Raw genomic sequence first — 16,252 nt, forward strand, 5'->3', positions numbered from 1 at the left:
GTCATGAAGATCTTTTTTGTATAGTTCTTCTGTGTATTCTTGCCACCTCTTCTTAATATCTTCTGCTTCTGTTAGGTCCATCCCATTTCTGTCCTTTATCGAACCCATCTTTGCATGAAATGTTTCCTTGGTATCTTCAATTTTCTTGAAGAGAATTCTAGTCTTTTCCATTGTATTGTTTTCCTCTGGTCTTCACATAATCTCATTCAATTTCCTTGAAACTTTCTCAAGTAAACATATGAATTAAAAACAATGTAGTTAATACCTGGCTACAGTTTCAAGTCAATTCCCCAGACTCACTCCCAATCAGTGGAGAAGGAAATGGCAACCCACTCCAGTATTCTTGCCTGGGAAATCCTATGAACAGAGGAGCTTGGCAGGCTACAGTCCATGGAGTTGCAAGAGTTGGAGACCATATAGCAACAAAACCACCACCACCCCCAATCAGAGGGCTACCCCTAAACCCCTCTTCCACAGGGTTGCCAATAACCAAGTATTCCCTGGTGGCTCAACTGGTAAAGAATCCGCCTGCAATGCAGGAGACATACCTAGACACCAGTTTGATCCCCAGGTAGAGAAGATCCCCTGGAGGAGGGCATGGCAACCCGCTCTAATATTCTTGCCTGGAGCAGACAGGACTGAAGCAACTTATGAGGCATGCCAATGACCAAAGCAGCCTTTAGTCCCAGAGTCTGGAATTGGTGGCTTGAAAATTGAACACTGCCTGTTGTTTCTAGAATTTTTCTTTAAAACAAATATTGCCAACATTTGCAATTCACATTTTTAAAATCTAGGTTTCATCTCCTTTTGAAAAACTGAACTATCTCACCATAGCAGAGTGGTAGGAGGTGGGGGACACATTTCAGCCCAGAAAAATTCTTTTTGAGTTTGAAACTCAGAAGCCTCGCTGAACCTTTCCAGTTCGCCATTTCTTCACCGATAAACAGAATTTTCTGGGCCCTGCTTCACTCTCAACTGGTAAAGTACTGTTTCTCTGAGCAAGCTTTGGGGAGTGGCTGAAGGCTAGATATAGCACTTAGTCAACCTGTGTGGGCTGCTTCACTCTATGCATGGACCACTACGTGCCACTTGCTTCAAAATGTTTATGTTTTGCACGGAAAATTCTTCACTCGGAGGTGTCAGCATCTCTGGTTGGGGAAGGTTAATGTTAAGCATGTACATGTTTTTTCAGCCCTCAACATTTGGACTAGTACTCCTCTTGAGTGCTTGTTTATCTTTAATACAGTTTCTTTGAGAGAGAGTGGACAATGCTCGGAGAAGCATAAATACGTTCCAACATTTTATGAAAAATGATGTTAGTCTCTTATTTGCCAAAGACACTTCTCACTAACAGCTTAGTCTCCAAACCAACAGAATCAGTGTCGCGAGTTTGGGAATAATCTGGAAAAGGGGTGTTCAGGTCCGATTATCAGATGGGGACAGTGGGAGGCAGCGGAGGATTCGGATAAATTCATTGCAAGCCTGGTCCACGTAGGCACAACACCCGCCAGACTCGGGCCAACAGCCGGCAGCTGATGAGCTCTTTGCCCATCATCGCCACGGACCGAGCCCCGCAGGTGCAGCCCAAAGCTCCACATTGCGCCTGCGCAAAAGCCTTGGCCGGTGCTAGAAAGTAAACTGAGTAAGCCACGGTTAGGCGGAAGCGGCTTCGCAAGTCTGCGCAGGCGCGTTCCGCCTTCGGACGGTGGTCGGTGCGCAGGCGCGCACCCCAGTCGCCCAACCTGTAAACAGAGCAGCCCTCGGGAGACAACTTCTGCTTCCGGGTCACGCCTTGACAGCCGCTTTCACCACCCAGGTCAGCCCCACGGTTTGGTGAGTGTCGCCCCGCTGCAGGAATGTCTGCAGTCAGGTTTCCTAACCTCGGGCACCACGCCCAGTAACACTTCCACTCCCCGCTCGCGCTCTGCCAGCCCTCGAGGCTGGGATTTCGTCCCGGGCCTTAAGGAGATCGGGGCGGGGATTGGTTCGCCTTTGGGGCTCCCCGGCAGATTTATTGACCCCATTTAAGTACCGGCCCCGCGAGACCTGCTGGGATTGCTGTGGTCTTTGCGGAGCCCGTGCAGAAAGTGACACCACACGTCTTCGCCCTCCGCCCCTTAGACTCGGCTAGACCTAGCTGCCGCGAGCCCTCTCTGCTGGTGCGGTGGGGCGGGGGCGCGCCTGGCCGGGTCGCAGGCCTCCCAGCCCGTGGGCGAAAGCCCGGCCGCCCTAGCACCAGAGCTGCTAAATGTCGCCTCTCCCCTCTTTTGCTGCTAGCTTCGCATTAAGAAAAACCCTTTGGTGTTTTCTTCGGATCCGAAGTGGAAGAAAATGGGAGAGAGGGAGCTTTCTGCTCCAGCAGAGGAAAGGGGGCACATAGGGTCAAACCGTGCAGAGGCTGCTGCCTGGCTATATGTCGAGTCTAGATTTCGTGATTCTTCCGGACAGTGAATGTTGTCAATGTGCCCCGAAGTTTCACTCTTCAGCAGGAGCTTTGAGGCAGCCGCAGAGGACTAGTGGTCGTATTCTGAGTTAGGATTTCTTAGCCTGGAGTCCAAGAGAGCTCCGAAAACGATTGCAAGGGTCTAGTTTTTTCTCTTTTTTTTTTTTTTTTTTTTCAGATTATCATGACCCAGAAATGGTTAACAGAACCACTTCGGGCTAAGCCTTCCACTTTGGATGCTCTGTTTGTTCTTGGAATTGCTCACTTAAAATGTATCTGTACCTTTTCCCCTTTTTCCTTGCAACAGAGAAGTGTAAGATACAGACCCTTGTCTCTGAGGAGTTTCATGGCTGTTGCAAAGATTAAAACGTATTCCAAGTCTAAGCTATTTGGAAAATATCAGAGAGGCATATAAACAAGTGTGTAAGCTTATTTATTAAGAATAAATAAGCTTTGTTCTTAATAAAGTAGGGAGAATATCCTAATTTGAATCACTGATACCTATGAATTGATTTTTAACTTCCATTAATTAATGCTATATATATTTTAGACAGATAAATGGCTACCCGGTAGCAAGATGGAAGAGCTTATAGTATTATTACATAATGTATAAGGGAAGAGTCCGTCACAAAAGTTACATAGTATGAAATGACCAAAATAATTTTAGTGTTTTTCCCTTAGTAATCATCATATGCATAAGATGTCTAATTACTGCAAGTCTTAAATTTTTCTAGGGTCCTAAGTAATAAGCTTTACATTGACACAACAAATATTTATTGAGAACCTGTGGTGTGCCAGGCACTATTAAAAATAATGCTGTATTTACCAGCAAGGAGCTTATGGTTTGACAGGATCATGGATTCCTAAATGGTTACACCTAGTGAGCACACCATGTTTTCTTTACAGTTTTTGATATATGCTTTTTCATAGAAATGATCCGCCTTCTTTGCTGTAATCTTAAATGTTCCCCAACTGGTATATGGCTCTTAGATAGCCAAAACTTTTTATCATAGTTGAATTTAAGTATTGTTTTGATTGTGTTGTGTTAGTCACTCAATTGTGTCTCTTTACGACTCCATGGACTGTAGCCCACCAGGTCCATGGAATTCTCTAGGTAAGAATACTGGAGTGGGTTGCCGCTCCCTTCTCCAGGGGATCTTCCAGACCCGCAGATTCTTTATTGTCTGAGCCAATATTGCATTATTTTCTTCTTCCAACACAGAACTCAGGGCTACTTCTCGGTTGTCACAAATGGCCTATTAAATTTTTAAATTAATTTTTCACTCTTAAATCTGCTTGTTTTCCTGCAACTGCAAACATATATCATTAGTCAGAACTTTTCAACTTTTTTCCTAATTTTATATAGAGGACTCCAGAGTAATTATACTTTGGCGTTCCTTTCTTATTTTAGAATTTCACCTCAAAAACTTCTCATTTTTTTTCTTTGCTGAAGACATTTTAAACTGTTTCACAGATGGCTTGTCATCATTAACATAAATGCATCTGTTCTGTTTCTTCTCACAGGTAATAATCACTCCTATACCCTTTAGTCAATCAACCAGTATTTATTAAATACCTACTTTCTGTGAGACTCTGTGGCTGGCCTGAGATGGTCTAAAAAAGTAGAAGACAAGAACCTTGCCTCCCAATTGATTACAGTTTAGATGGACAAACAGTATGACCATAACTGTACTGCAAGGTCAAATGTAACAAGTAACCTAAAGGGGTGCTGATAATAAAGAGCACCTAATTCAGAGCAGGAAAACAGACGTTTTGTGAAATCCTTCGCCTTTCCAGGGATCCCTTTTCTGGCTTGGTCTTTTTTAAACCAGAAAGAGCTCCATGGGCAGCTTGGAGCCTTTGGGGAAGTCCTGTGCTAGACGAGGTCAGAGAGTAGAGCCAGGGTTCCCAGGGTCAGAACCCTTCCATCCAGTTTACCCAGCTCCCTCAGCAACTATCATATTCTCCTTCTTGTGATTAGGAAAAATGGTATTAATGAGTCATTGACTCTTTGAAATCTGGTTTTAGTAGTGGGAAGGCCTTGGAGAACCTCTAACCCTAAGGACAGGTGTGCTCAGTGGTATTGTGTATGCCTAAAACATCTTTGTTTCAGGCAGTTTGGAGCATGTGAACGTACTCGGAGCCTTGATGAGTTCCAGTATGTGGTATATTATGCAGAGCATTCAGAGCAAATACTCTCTCTCAGAGCGCTTAATCCGAACAATCGCTGCCATTCGCTCCTTCCCACACGACAATGTAGAGGACCTCATCAGAGGGGTGAGTGTGCTGGGCTGACGCAGGAGTCCTTGGGAGGTGAGGTGGGAAGGTTCCTGGGGAATCCTGATGAATTACAGGTTTTCACCTCTGACTCACCACAAGATGACAGGGAGTTTTTACAGTTTTTACAATATTCTAAAATGTATTCACTTGACCATTAACATATGTTTTGCTTCTCTTCCCTTCTGCCTTTCACTTTGTGCAAATGATATTTTTCTTTGGGAATTATGTTCTAGATAACCCTAGTTTTGTGCTGTGTGTAAAATCTCTGTCTGGGTATGGTGCATGTGGGATTCAGCAAGCTCAAACTCTTCTACTCATGTTGTACTAAGGGAGGAAGGTGGCAAGCAAAAGCATTAGTGGTTTTCAAACCTTTGTAGTTTATAATAATAATTACATGGAGAGATATCACTGGCCTTCTATCCTAACTACAGCTACCACTTACAGTTTTATAGAGATTATCAGTCCCTAAAATGCATGGTAATTTTTGACTTACGGAAACACTTTAACTGTCTGCTGTCTAACCAGTACCATTCTGTACTTCTGTTAAATGGCTAGTATCCTGGAAGGGCGTTGATGCTTTTCTGTATATTATTCCTGTTGAAGAGAAGTTACAGGGTAATTTTTTTTTTATCTCTAGAGAATGCATCCAGATGGCTACTTCTGTACATTCTTTTGAACAACTCTAGAATCCCATTTACAGCTTAGAGCTCTGTAGCTGCTTCAGAGTTGTGTGGCACAGCTGTGAGAAGAAAAGTCAGACAGCATTAGCTTGTTCTCAGCAAAAGTGGTGTCAGAAGACTCAGCAGTAGAAACTTTGTCACATTCTAATTCCAGCTCTGCTGCTGAGTCATTCTGTGACTTTGGTCGGACCATGGTGTCTCCAGCTCCTTCATCAGATGTGAAACAGAAGTACCAGTGGGGGCTAGGTGGCAGAGAATGCTGATACCAAGGGGCCACTTAGTTTATAGGTATATGCTATATATGTTTATAAACAAAGACATAACATTAAGAAGACGTTACTGTTAGTGACGGTCATCTGTCAGATGGCAAGAAGAGCATGCCAGTTCTGGCTTCTGTCAGAAAGACACATTCCTGACTTTTCCAGCTTTCCTGCCTGGTAATAAGGTTCCACTACTTTTACATACAAGGTTATGTCCTTAGTGATGTCCATCCCCATGGCCATCTTTCAGGCTAGCTTGTGGAGAAACTTAATGACTTCATCTAAGGCATCGACAGTTCCTTTTATTCATCTTCAGTGTATTCTCTTGGCTTGGATATTGGCATTGTAATTTCATTTAATTAATAGGAATAGGCACTGGGGCTGGTAATACATTTACAATACAGTCAGAGTTAGACCCCGTCCCCACCGCCACCCCCACCCCCGACACTGACTGAGTCTTGTCCTGTGTGGTGAGCTGTAGCCGAGCACACCAGCTGAAGTTGCCTTTGTCCACAGGGAGCAGACGTGAACTGTACCCACGGCACGCTGAAGCCCTTGCACTGTGCCTGCATGGTGTCCGATGCGGACTGTGTGGAGTTACTGCTGGAAAAGGGAGCTGAGGTAATGTTTTTTAATGCTGTCACATCAGTGATTCACTAAAACTTGGGCTTCACACTTCCTTAAAGTGTTTTGTCTCTTCTCCTCTCTCTTCCCACCTTCTTGCTCCCACCTTCTAGGTAACTTTAGTGTGGCCAATATTCAAACAAAATGTAATGGTAAATCATCCAAAGTACTTCACTCCGTTGCCTTTCTTTCATACACCGACCATGGCTCTGGGAAGAGGGAGTTTTTATCTCCCCTTAATCTCCCTGCCTGCCTTCTGGGGTTGTTTATATTTCTACTTAATCCTCTTTTGACTGTTCAGTCCCCTCAACCCTGATTCAATCTAAACCACTTGAGACCTGCCACCAGCGTGCACTTCTCACGTGTCTATTATTGGAAAATAAGTCAGTGGGTCAGTCCCTTCCTCGGGATTGAGTTACTTATGCTCTTTCTGCCCATTCATTTTTTTCTGTTTTACCATTATCTTGTTATCTTCTTTCTAATGTATCTTAACATAAAAAAAAAAATAGATTAACTTTTATTGGCATTAGCAAGAAGCAGCATAGTATAATGAATGAATAGAGAGTCTGGACCCAGACTTCATGGATTTGAATTCCAGCTCTGTCACTTCCAGCTTTGTGATCTTCAACAGGTTACTTAACCTTTCTTTGCATCAGCTTCCCCATCTGTAAAATGAGGGTGATAAATGGTGTGTTCTTCATAAGGGTGAAACTGTTTAGAACACTGGCATGTAGTAATTATTATACTCACTAAGTGCCTGTTAAATAAATAAAGTAGCAGTTTTGACAACTTTCGTGGCATCTTCAGGGTGCACAGGTTGAGGCAGTCATTTGAATCAAAGATGCCATGAAGCAGGTATGCAGGCCCCAGACATGCTGGTGGGTAAGCCTGTTCTAGCCCCCAGCATCCCCACTTCCACACAGTCATGCTGTTCTCTGCCTGTCGTGAACTATCCTGTAACTTTCGTGAGTGACCCTGAAGTGAAAGCCAGTGATTAATAGCAGTGAGACTATCCCCGGGGTGAGGGGGCAGTTTTTAGCTAATAGAAGATTGAACTCAGTTAAATATTTCAAGGGTGGTTTTTTTTTTAAGTGCATTTTATGGGGGAGAAAATTCGCTATTTAAACCTAGGATGTAAATTAAATCTTTGTAGCCTCCAAATATTATAGGAGATGCTGAGTTTAGCAAGCCAGCGGCTTTTCAGCATCGGAGGATTTGTGCTCTTTCCACGGCATGTTTTCCTCCAGGTTCTCTCATGACCCCACAACATATGTTTGCAGGGGGCTGACTTGGATGAATAGTTCTGAGCTGCTCTGTGTGGTTAAAACACACAGCAGAGCTACATGGGCAGAACCTTGACTTCATTATTTTTCAGTCTGGTTGCCATTAGCCACAGGATACAGAGTGAGTCAGGATACGTAGAATAATCCAGAACCTTTACTCTGACCAATATGTTCAAGCTGCCTTCCAATAAATGTCTTTCAGAGTAGTTACAAGGACTTAGACTTCTGTTTCTTCCCCCTTACTGTGTGGTAGAGGTCCTAGGGAACATTAAATAAGAATGTGGCAGCAAAACCCTAGATGATGCAGGCCAGCTAAGCAATGGACATAATAGAGTGTTGGTTGTTTGGGGACTATTGTTTTCCTACTTGCTTCTTAGCTCCATCCTGATCACAGCTCCCTGGGAATTGCTTGTTGACCTGCATGTTCAGAAAATTACATAGCAAAGACAGTGGATAGGCACATGCAAGCCTCTTTGCCCGCCCATCGTCCATACACTGTAATATAGTCACTCCCTCTTCACAGGTGAATGCCCTGGATGGTTACAACCGAACAGCCCTCCACTATGCAGCCGAGAAAGATGAGGCTTGTGTGGAGGTCCTGTTGGAGTATGGTGCAAACCCCAATGCACTGGACGGTAACCGAGACACCCCACTTCACTGGGCAGCCTTTAAGAACAATGCTGAGTGTGTGCGGGCCCTCCTAGAGAGCGGGGCCTCTGTCAACGCCCTGGATTACAACAATGACACGCCGCTCAGCTGGGCTGCCATGAAGGGAAATCTTGAGAGCGTCAGCATCCTTCTTGATTATGGTGCAGAGGTCAGAGTCATCAACCTAAAAGGCCAGACGCCCATCTCCCGCCTGGTGGCTCTGCTGGTCAGGGGACTTGGGACAGAGAAAGAGGACTCTTGCTTTGAGCTCCTCCACAGAGCTGTCGGACACTTTGAATTGAGGAAAAACGGCACCATGCCACGAGAAGTAGCCAAAGACCAGCAGCTGTGTGAAAAGCTGACTGTTCTGTGCTCAGCCCCCGGGACCCTCAAAACACTCTCTCGCTATGCTGTGCGCCGGAGCCTGGGACTCCAGTATCTGCCGGATGCCGTCAAGGGCCTTCCTCTGCCAGCTTCTCTAAAGGAATACCTGTTGCTTGTAGAATAGCCTGGAGGAGACCTCGGGCCGGCAACTCTGCATAAGGTTTTGCCCTGCAGCACCGTCTGTCTTGGAAAACAGGGAAAGCAGTTGTTCCTGTTGGTGGTTTATATTTCAAGGCAACATGTCACAACAGTAACCTTCACATCACCTCCCCTCCCCAAACCAAGCAAACAAACAAAAAAATGTCTCTCACTTTTGTTTCTGTTTCTTGCTTACTGGGCCTTTTATATTGCACCCTGCAAAGAAAGAGGTCTCCCCAACCCTCATTAGGGAAAGAAATCAACAGTGAGACTGTATTTCTCTGGGGAGATGAAGAGTATTTATAGCATGTGCATTTAGTTTGCCTTTGGGAACATGATTAACTTTCGGAAGAATCCCTCTAGAAACATTTTAATTGATCTGCGAAGAAGTTTAAGAAAACTCCAGGTAACAGCTGCCGCCCAAAGATGAAGATACTACCACCTCAGATGGTGCACAGGTTCAGAACTGGGCCGGATGTCCCTAGAATCATCCCTGGGCATTCAAAAGGGACTGGCCCCTTCTTTCTCACCACTGAAGGGAAGGGAGTTTTTGCTGCTTTTCCATGAGTGTGCCCAAGGCTTACAGTAGTTCAGCAATGTTATTTTAGAAAGATTATCTTGCTGCTTTCCATGCAGTAGAAGAGATAGGAGGTTCTAAGCAGTCCTAAGAACTTTTCTTTGAATGCAGTTTTCTCTTCCTAACAGCCAGTTTGTGCTAGTGGGCTTGGCAGGCTCTTCCTGCACCCACCATTGAGGGAGGTGTCTGCTGTAGCAGGGGAGGACATGAGCTGGGCTGCCTTTTCTCATGGGTCTTTCATTCACTCTGCTAAGAGTTTGGAGTTTGTTTTCAGTTGTTTTGGAAACTTTGCTTTTTACTGATCTACACGAAAAGACATTGGTGGTGTGGGTGGAGTTGGGGAGTGGGGGAAGAGCACTTATAAGAGCTTTCTCTGAGATGACCCACCTACCCAAAAGAGATCTGTTTTAGTGAACAACACTTAGTCTAAGTACTCTTCCTCTTCATGTTCCTAAGCTAGATCAAGTTGTTGATTCTAGATGACCTTATGCAATGTGAAAGACTTTTTTTTTTTAACTGATTGGGAACTATAAATAAAAAATGAACAGAATCTGCTGACACAGCTAATTTGAAAAAGTATGTCTGCTTTTGTCCTTTTGTTATTGGTGTTTTTTGCTCACGTAAGGAAAAAAAAGGAAATAAAAAGGTCTAAAAGCAAGTTTGGAAATTTCTGCTCTTCCTACTTTTCTCTACATTATCGCCCTGAGCCCCAGTGTCCTCATCTCTGAGGCTGTCACACCACCTGTATGAGCTGTTTTGAAGAATCACCGATAATGGTGCTTGATATTTATTAATTTCTGTTCCCCTTAAAGAACTGTACAGAGAACATTTGGCTGCTTTAATTAATGTTGGACTCTGACAAGACTTCTCAGTCATTTTTTAGAACTGTTTCTAGGGGGTAGCAGTTATACTTTGGACAGCCAGCAAAAGTGAAGTACTAGATAGTCCTTTCCTCTGTTCCTTGAAAAACCCTAAACCTCCTTCCTGCTTCAACAAGCAAGTGAGGAAGCTGTGTTAGTGGGAGAGATATGTATGCTTGTGCCAAGAGCCAGGATCTGATTCTTGGAGACTAATCTCAAACCTCTCATTGACAGGGCAGCAGCTCAGGGCACAGTATGTAGACCCAGTCCTGAGGACCAACTGTATTACATGGGCACTTGCTAATGAGGAAGCGTAGAACAGAAAACAGACTGAGCTGAACGAGAACTCATGGTTTTCCAAAGCAGTATTTCAACCAACCCACCAAACTAGGTCCAGAATTGAATGTCTCTGTTTTCCAGGCATTCAAAATGTACATGTCACCCCACCGGGATGGAGTCTGGCTTTCATCCAGGAAGGAGCACAGAGGGGAAAGTTGAGAAGGAAGAACCCTGGATTGTCAGAGTAGAGATTAGTGAATGGCTGGAAAAAAAGCAAAGTTGGGTAATGGGTGTATGATGAAGAGGTAAAACATAACTTTATGCTTAGGGAAGATGGGAGTGCCCTTGGCTACAGAGGATGCAGGAGGGACCGCTTGTGGGATGAGGGCGAGGATGGTGTCCTGTGTTCTGGCACCCTGCGTACAGAGTCAAGAGAGCCCAAGAACAGAAGTACACAGGGTTAGCACATGGGCTGCCTTTTCCCGGGTGTCCATCTGGGCAGAGTCCGTTGCTTGGGGCTGACAGGAATGCACTTGTGAAGATGATAAGAGGAGAATCCAAAGCACAGTGACCACTTGGCATTTATTAGTGTAGTTATGGTGTGTCGCTGTCAATAGTTGTAGAGGAACCATGACTTTGTTATCACAAAGAAATAAATAAAGCTTATTTTTAGGAAAATTCTAACCGAGTAACTGAAATCGAGCAGTAGTACTAGAGGAATCCAGCCTTGTGTGACATGGGAAGCTGGGATCGAATTCAGGAGAAATTCTACATACAGGGAGCATCTACTTAGGGCCCCTGCCCCAGCTCCCTGGCTAGAGCTGCGATGGCTGCAGTTACAGAATAAAAGGAAACCTAATGGAAAATGAGCTGAAACACGTGAGAATACACAGACTTGGATCTGCTGGGGTGAGCTGACCATGACCAGACAATCCGTTCCTCTCTCTGCAGAGAGGCTTAGACGGTAGCTTCTCCGGACCGCTTCCGAGTGATGTGCTCCAGGTGGGCATGCTCTGAGGTATCCAAGTCAATCTCGTACTTGGCGAGGATCTTAAGGATAGGCCTCAGCTTCAGCCACCACTGTTCCTTGGGGATGCGGTGCCTACAGAGGAACAAGGTAGATGATGATTTAATCTTCAGCACCCCAATCAACTTCTATCCGAGGCTATGGGAAGAAGGGGAGCAGCAGAGGCTGAATTTGGGACCTGAGCATCAGATCTGAAGTAGGTATGACTACAGGTGTTAATCCTAAGAAAAAAGGACTGAAGACGTGAACAGCCTGGGAAGAGTAGATCTCAGCAACTACTGGGGAGGGACCCACCTCAGGAAGCAGATGTACTCACTCAAAATCCGTCTGTTCCTTCAACTCAGTCACTGGTTGGAAGACCAGGGCCCTCTTACGCATCCCCAGAACACAGCCCGAGTCTGGGGTATTGGCAAAGATCCTCCCTGCAACAGGGATAGTCAGTCAGCTTCTATGCTGGGAACCGGCCTCTAAGAAAGCGGCTCACCCTCTTACCCCACCTACCGTTACGGTAACTCTCTTTGATTTTCCCTGACATCCAGTTCATAGCCTTTGCACCCATCTTAGTGGCAAAATTTCTGTCGAATGGAGTTGGGCTCCCACCCTGGCAAAAGAGTGATAAAAATTACAAGGGGCAGGACTCTTAATGAAGTGGCAAAGACACGCTAATACACAGAGAAAAATGAAAGGATGGGTCTCAGGTTTATAACCAGAAACAGGAATCCAGAAATCTAACTATGAAAGGAAATTCTGAAACCGGGCAGGGAACCAGGGTGTGCTGGGCTGGCACGTCTGGCAGTTTATCAGCTCTAGGAGTAATTAGTACGAGGGAATGCCTGGTCTCCCAGTTGCCTCTTCTAGCTCCATGGCTGCATGACCCTGTTCACTTACTCCTAATCTTACTGGCCTCTCGGTCAGCTCCCTGCCCTTCACTAGCCTAGCAACTTTTGTCAGTCACTATCGATGAACAAGTATTCCTTGTTACCTAATTTGTGTGCCCTGGTAGCACCTCAGAATAATATAAAACATGATGCAGTTTCTCTGATAAAAGCAAAAGTAAGTGGGAAAATGGGAAGGAATGAAAAACAGAAAAGAGGTCTTCATACTTTATCCAATAGTACCCCATTCCTTCAGGAGCTGATAAGCCCATTCAAACTGAGATAATGTGAATTCAGCTGTGGGTACAGAAAGGTCAAAGGTCAACACTTAAGCAGCATCAGTGGGGAAGGTTTGGGATGGGGCAGGTCTCAGACCACTAGCAGCATCTGTGAGGCAGGCCTGCCTTGGATGCAGATTCCTTTCCCCTGGAAACCCTAGTGAGTGGAGACAGAGCCCAACCCTGGCAAGGCGCCCACACTCATCTCACAGGGTGCCCACGAAGGCAGCGTGGTGTGTGGGGAAAGACTGGGCCAGCTCATTTTGGCCTCACTCAAGTCTGATTAGTGGCCCTGGGAAAATTACTTCTCCTCTCTGAGCCTCATTTTCTTCATCTGAAGCAGTGGTTCTCAACTGGAGATGACCTGGCCCCCCAGGGGACATTTGGTAATGTCTAGAGACTTTTTTTCAATCACACAAGCGGGGAGGGCACGCTACTAGTGAGGGCATCTAGTGAGTAGAGTCCGGGGGTGTTGCTAAGCCATCCTACAACACGCAAAACAACCACAAAGAATTTTCCATCTCAAAATGGCAAGAGTGCCAAGGTAGAGAAACTCTGCCCTAAATAAAGAGGATGAACCACAGAATCTCTCAGGCCATTCCAAGGTAGACTTGTGATTCTGTGACTGCAGAGCCTGCAGGCCCATGCTGGGGCGGCCTCGACAGCCTCCAGCAGGTGGGAGGCCAGAGGGAGACTGGCTGCTGGGTGGGGGTTTTCTATGGCCGCACGGTGTGTCTGCCCCACCTGCTGCATGTGGCCCAGCACGTTCTTCCTGCTGTCAAAGATGCCCTTCCCCTCCTCGGAGTACAGGTTGAAGATGAAGTCAGTGGTGTAGTTCTCATTGCACTTCTCGTTCCTGCAGGAGAGATGGAAGCCTGAGCCGGGCGCCGGCCCCCTCCCTCCCCCGGCCTTCTCCAAGCTCTGTGGGCTCTGCCCCTCCCAGTTCCATCTCCTCCCGTGGCTCGGGCTCTCCTGCTCCGTATCCACAGACTCCGCAGGGTGTGCCAGCCAGGGGTGCAGTCTGACCAGGACTGAAGCCTGACTACTGCTCCTCTTCACTCAGGAGCAAACCGGGGATGAGGTACCTTAACACCAGGCCCCTCTTCACAATTGTTTTCATCTTTTGTACCAGATGTTCCACATTCATCTGAAAATGAAACGGAAAATCCTAAACCCAGCTGAGCATGGACACGGCTGAGCAGGCCTCTAGCGGAGGGAGAGGGACATGAGGAGGGCGGGCTGCGGACAACTCAGGGCTGACCGGCACCTAATCCCTTTAAGAAGGTCAGTGCAGACAGATAAGTGAAGACCTGGCTGAAATGGGCAGAGTAGGCAGAGGGAACGCTAGAGACAGTGTGGGAACTGTCAGTTTGAAGCCGCTTCCCACCCCCTCCCGATCTCCCTTTCTAGGGGTTTCGGCTCTTCGGCCCTCAGAGAGCCACCCCTGCTCGTGGTGTCGGTCTCTAAACGGGTGGCGTTTGTGTACAGCAGTGCCTCGCTGCGGAGAAAACACCCCATCTAGGCTTTGAGCCGGGTGTGAAGGAGGGAGAGGGTCACCCTCCACTGACGGCTGGGCCCTTGGAGTAGTGAGTTCCCGCAGCCTGCCACCCTCCTCTCTGTGGCTCCAGTGAACGAAGACCTTAGAAATGAGGATCATAAGGGAATCCCCTCAAAAATGGAGTCAGGGGTCCGTTTGGTAGCAAGGAAAATCTGAAGTAGGGGGGACATGACTTTTTCAATCAGTTAAACCACCTGCTCAAAGTTTAGAAGTTTAATAACCTCACTGAACCTTGCTCATCTGTAATATGGAGATAATCCCTCCCATGCATGGCTGTTGTGAAAATAAAATGCAAAAAGGCACATAAAGGGCTTAGCTGCAGCCACCCTTCAAACGAATGTTCCAACAGGAGCGGCACCACATACAGAATGTCACGCCACAGCACGTGCCCAGTGCTCTTCCTAGGACTCCACAGACCATCAGCTCTGTCCTTGCCTTGAGCTCTCACAGCTTAGGTCGCCATGGGGATGGGGGAACCAATGGGGCAGGGGAGAGCCTCCTAACAAGCTCTGGGTAGCCGTCTACCTGCAGGTCTCGAATGGTGAAGGGCTCCTCAAAAATATACGCAGCATCAGCCCCGGCTGCCAGGCCTGCCATGGTGGCCAGGTAGCCACAGTAGCCGCCCATCGTTTCAATGATAAACACACGGCGCTTGGTGCCTGCCGCTGACTGCTTGATGCGGTCACACGTCTGCAAAGACAACACGTCAGAGAAAGACAGGGTCAGGGATGTGACTCTTGTCACTTCTCTGGCCCCACCATCACCCGACTCTGCAGCAATGTCCCCCCAGGCCAGCAGGGCCCCAGCGCCCCCTCCAGTTCTCGCCAACAAGGATGGCGGGCATGTCTGGCAAGTGCAGTGCGGACTGCCTCCCCCAGAAGGAAGCCGTTCCTACCCTTCTGTGCTTGGGCTAGGGGAGCTAGGACGTAGGGCCTCAGAAAGGAGAAACCACTTGGTGTGCGGAGTACAGATGCATCTCTAGGCTAGAGGACTCACAGCGAGGAGGATGGACACAACATGCTAAGCTCAGTGTGGGCAAATGCAGAGCTTGAGAAGTATTCTCCTCACACTGCCACTTGGCTGGTACAAATTAAGTGGCTCACTTCCTAGCCCAGACTCGGTCCAAGGACTGGAGCCCCAGCCAGGGGCTGGGAAGCCGCAGGGACCCTCACCATGCAGATGGTGTTGAGGGCAGTGTCAGCCCCCACGCTGAAGTCCGAGCCGGGCACGTTGTTGGAGACCGTGGCAGGGATGACCACGAAGGGGATGCAGAGCTCATCATACTGCTTCCTGCCCTCCATCAGCTCCAGGCCCCCCGTGTAAGCCTGAGAAGACAAAGCCGCGGGGGCAGGAATGAGGGGGAGAAGGCGGGGGTGGGGGCAGGAGGAGAGGAAGAAATGGCAGGAACACTCACCTCAAAGCCCCCGATAATGACAAGGCCCTGAATATTAAACTTAGTGATGTTGGCACAGATCTGCTCGAAGCTCTTCTTGGGTAGAGTCCTAGTTGATTGGGGTGAGGGGAGGGGAAAAGAATTGGGGGAAGAGACAGCAAAATCAAGGGAGAGAAAAGCGAGAGTTAGAAGGCACTGTGTTTATAATTTCTTAACTTGTGCCCCCTTCCTACCCCACTTCTCGCCCGGTCCAGGGACACACGCTGGGGCTCTGAGATGCCAGAGCTGCTAACGGATGTCTAGATGGACACGTCTGCCCTCTGAGGACCCAGACAAGAGCACTGGTCTCAGCGATCCTAAACCAAATGAACTGACGCCCACGTGCAAGGGCTGCCTTTAGGGTGACTAGGTGGAGGTAATCCTGGAATGCCACTCACCTTTTAGTCCCAAGTTTAGAACCACCTTGGCCAGTCCAGCCCCCAACGTAGCTCCATCCAGCTTCCTCGATCTGCAGGGAGAGGTCACACAGGTCTGCATCATGGTCTGACACCACTGCTCAGCCCTGAGCCCATCCCCTTGGCAGAGCTGTGCCAGGCACCACCGGCTCCTCCCCCTTCACTGAACATCCTCCACCCTTATGGCTCCCTCACAAATCTTACACCGGG

At 47.3% G+C, this 16,252-nt stretch overlaps 2 protein-coding genes across 10 annotated transcripts in view; one reads left to right on the forward strand and one right to left on the reverse strand.

The window, feature by feature from the left end:
• Positions 1–1,714: 1,714 nt before the first annotated feature.
• Positions 1,715–9,896, forward strand: ASB8 (ankyrin repeat and SOCS box containing 8). 3 transcript variants are annotated; one of them, XM_061129150.1, is made up of 4 exons: positions 1,715–1,833; positions 4,557–4,720; positions 6,180–6,284; positions 8,094–9,896. In XM_061129150.1, the coding sequence occupies exons 2-4, from the start codon at positions 4,592–4,594 to the stop codon at positions 8,724–8,726; spliced, it is 867 nt and encodes a 288-aa protein (XP_060985133.1). In that variant the 5' UTR covers positions 1,715–1,833; positions 4,557–4,591; the 3' UTR covers positions 8,727–9,896. The 3 variants fall into 3 exon arrangements, with proteins under 3 accessions (XP_060985133.1, XP_060985127.1, XP_060985141.1); XM_061129144.1 differs by having other exon boundaries at positions 1,724–1,833; positions 4,561–4,720; XM_061129158.1 differs by lacking the exon at positions 4,557–4,720 and having other exon boundaries at positions 1,728–1,833.
• Positions 9,897–11,019: 1,123 nt separating this feature from the next.
• The window catches only part of PFKM (phosphofructokinase, muscle), a 46,429-nt gene continuing 41,196 nt past the window's right edge, over positions 11,020–16,252 (reverse strand). For all 7 annotated transcript variants that reach the window (XM_061129097.1, XM_061129105.1, XM_061129092.1 and 4 more), the window contains 9 exons: positions 16,025–16,095; positions 15,609–15,696; positions 15,367–15,519; positions 14,720–14,884; positions 13,722–13,783; positions 13,381–13,492; positions 11,985–12,084; positions 11,800–11,905; positions 11,020–11,558 (listed from right to left, as the gene is read on the reverse strand). In XM_061129097.1, coding sequence (XP_060985080.1) covers positions 11,414–11,558; positions 11,800–11,905; positions 11,985–12,084; positions 13,381–13,492; positions 13,722–13,783; positions 14,720–14,884; positions 15,367–15,519; positions 15,609–15,696; positions 16,025–16,095 — 1,002 coding nt within the window. In that variant the 3' untranslated portion in view covers positions 11,020–11,413. The remainder of the gene's footprint in view (positions 11,559–11,799; positions 11,906–11,984; positions 12,085–13,380; positions 13,493–13,721; positions 13,784–14,719; positions 14,885–15,366; positions 15,520–15,608; positions 15,697–16,024; positions 16,096–16,252) is intronic.

The sequence above is a fragment of the Dama dama genome, chromosome 3, assembly GCF_033118175.1.
Source record: "Dama dama isolate Ldn47 chromosome 3, ASM3311817v1, whole genome shotgun sequence".
Classification (NCBI taxonomy): domain Eukaryota; kingdom Metazoa; phylum Chordata; class Mammalia; order Artiodactyla; family Cervidae; genus Dama; species Dama dama.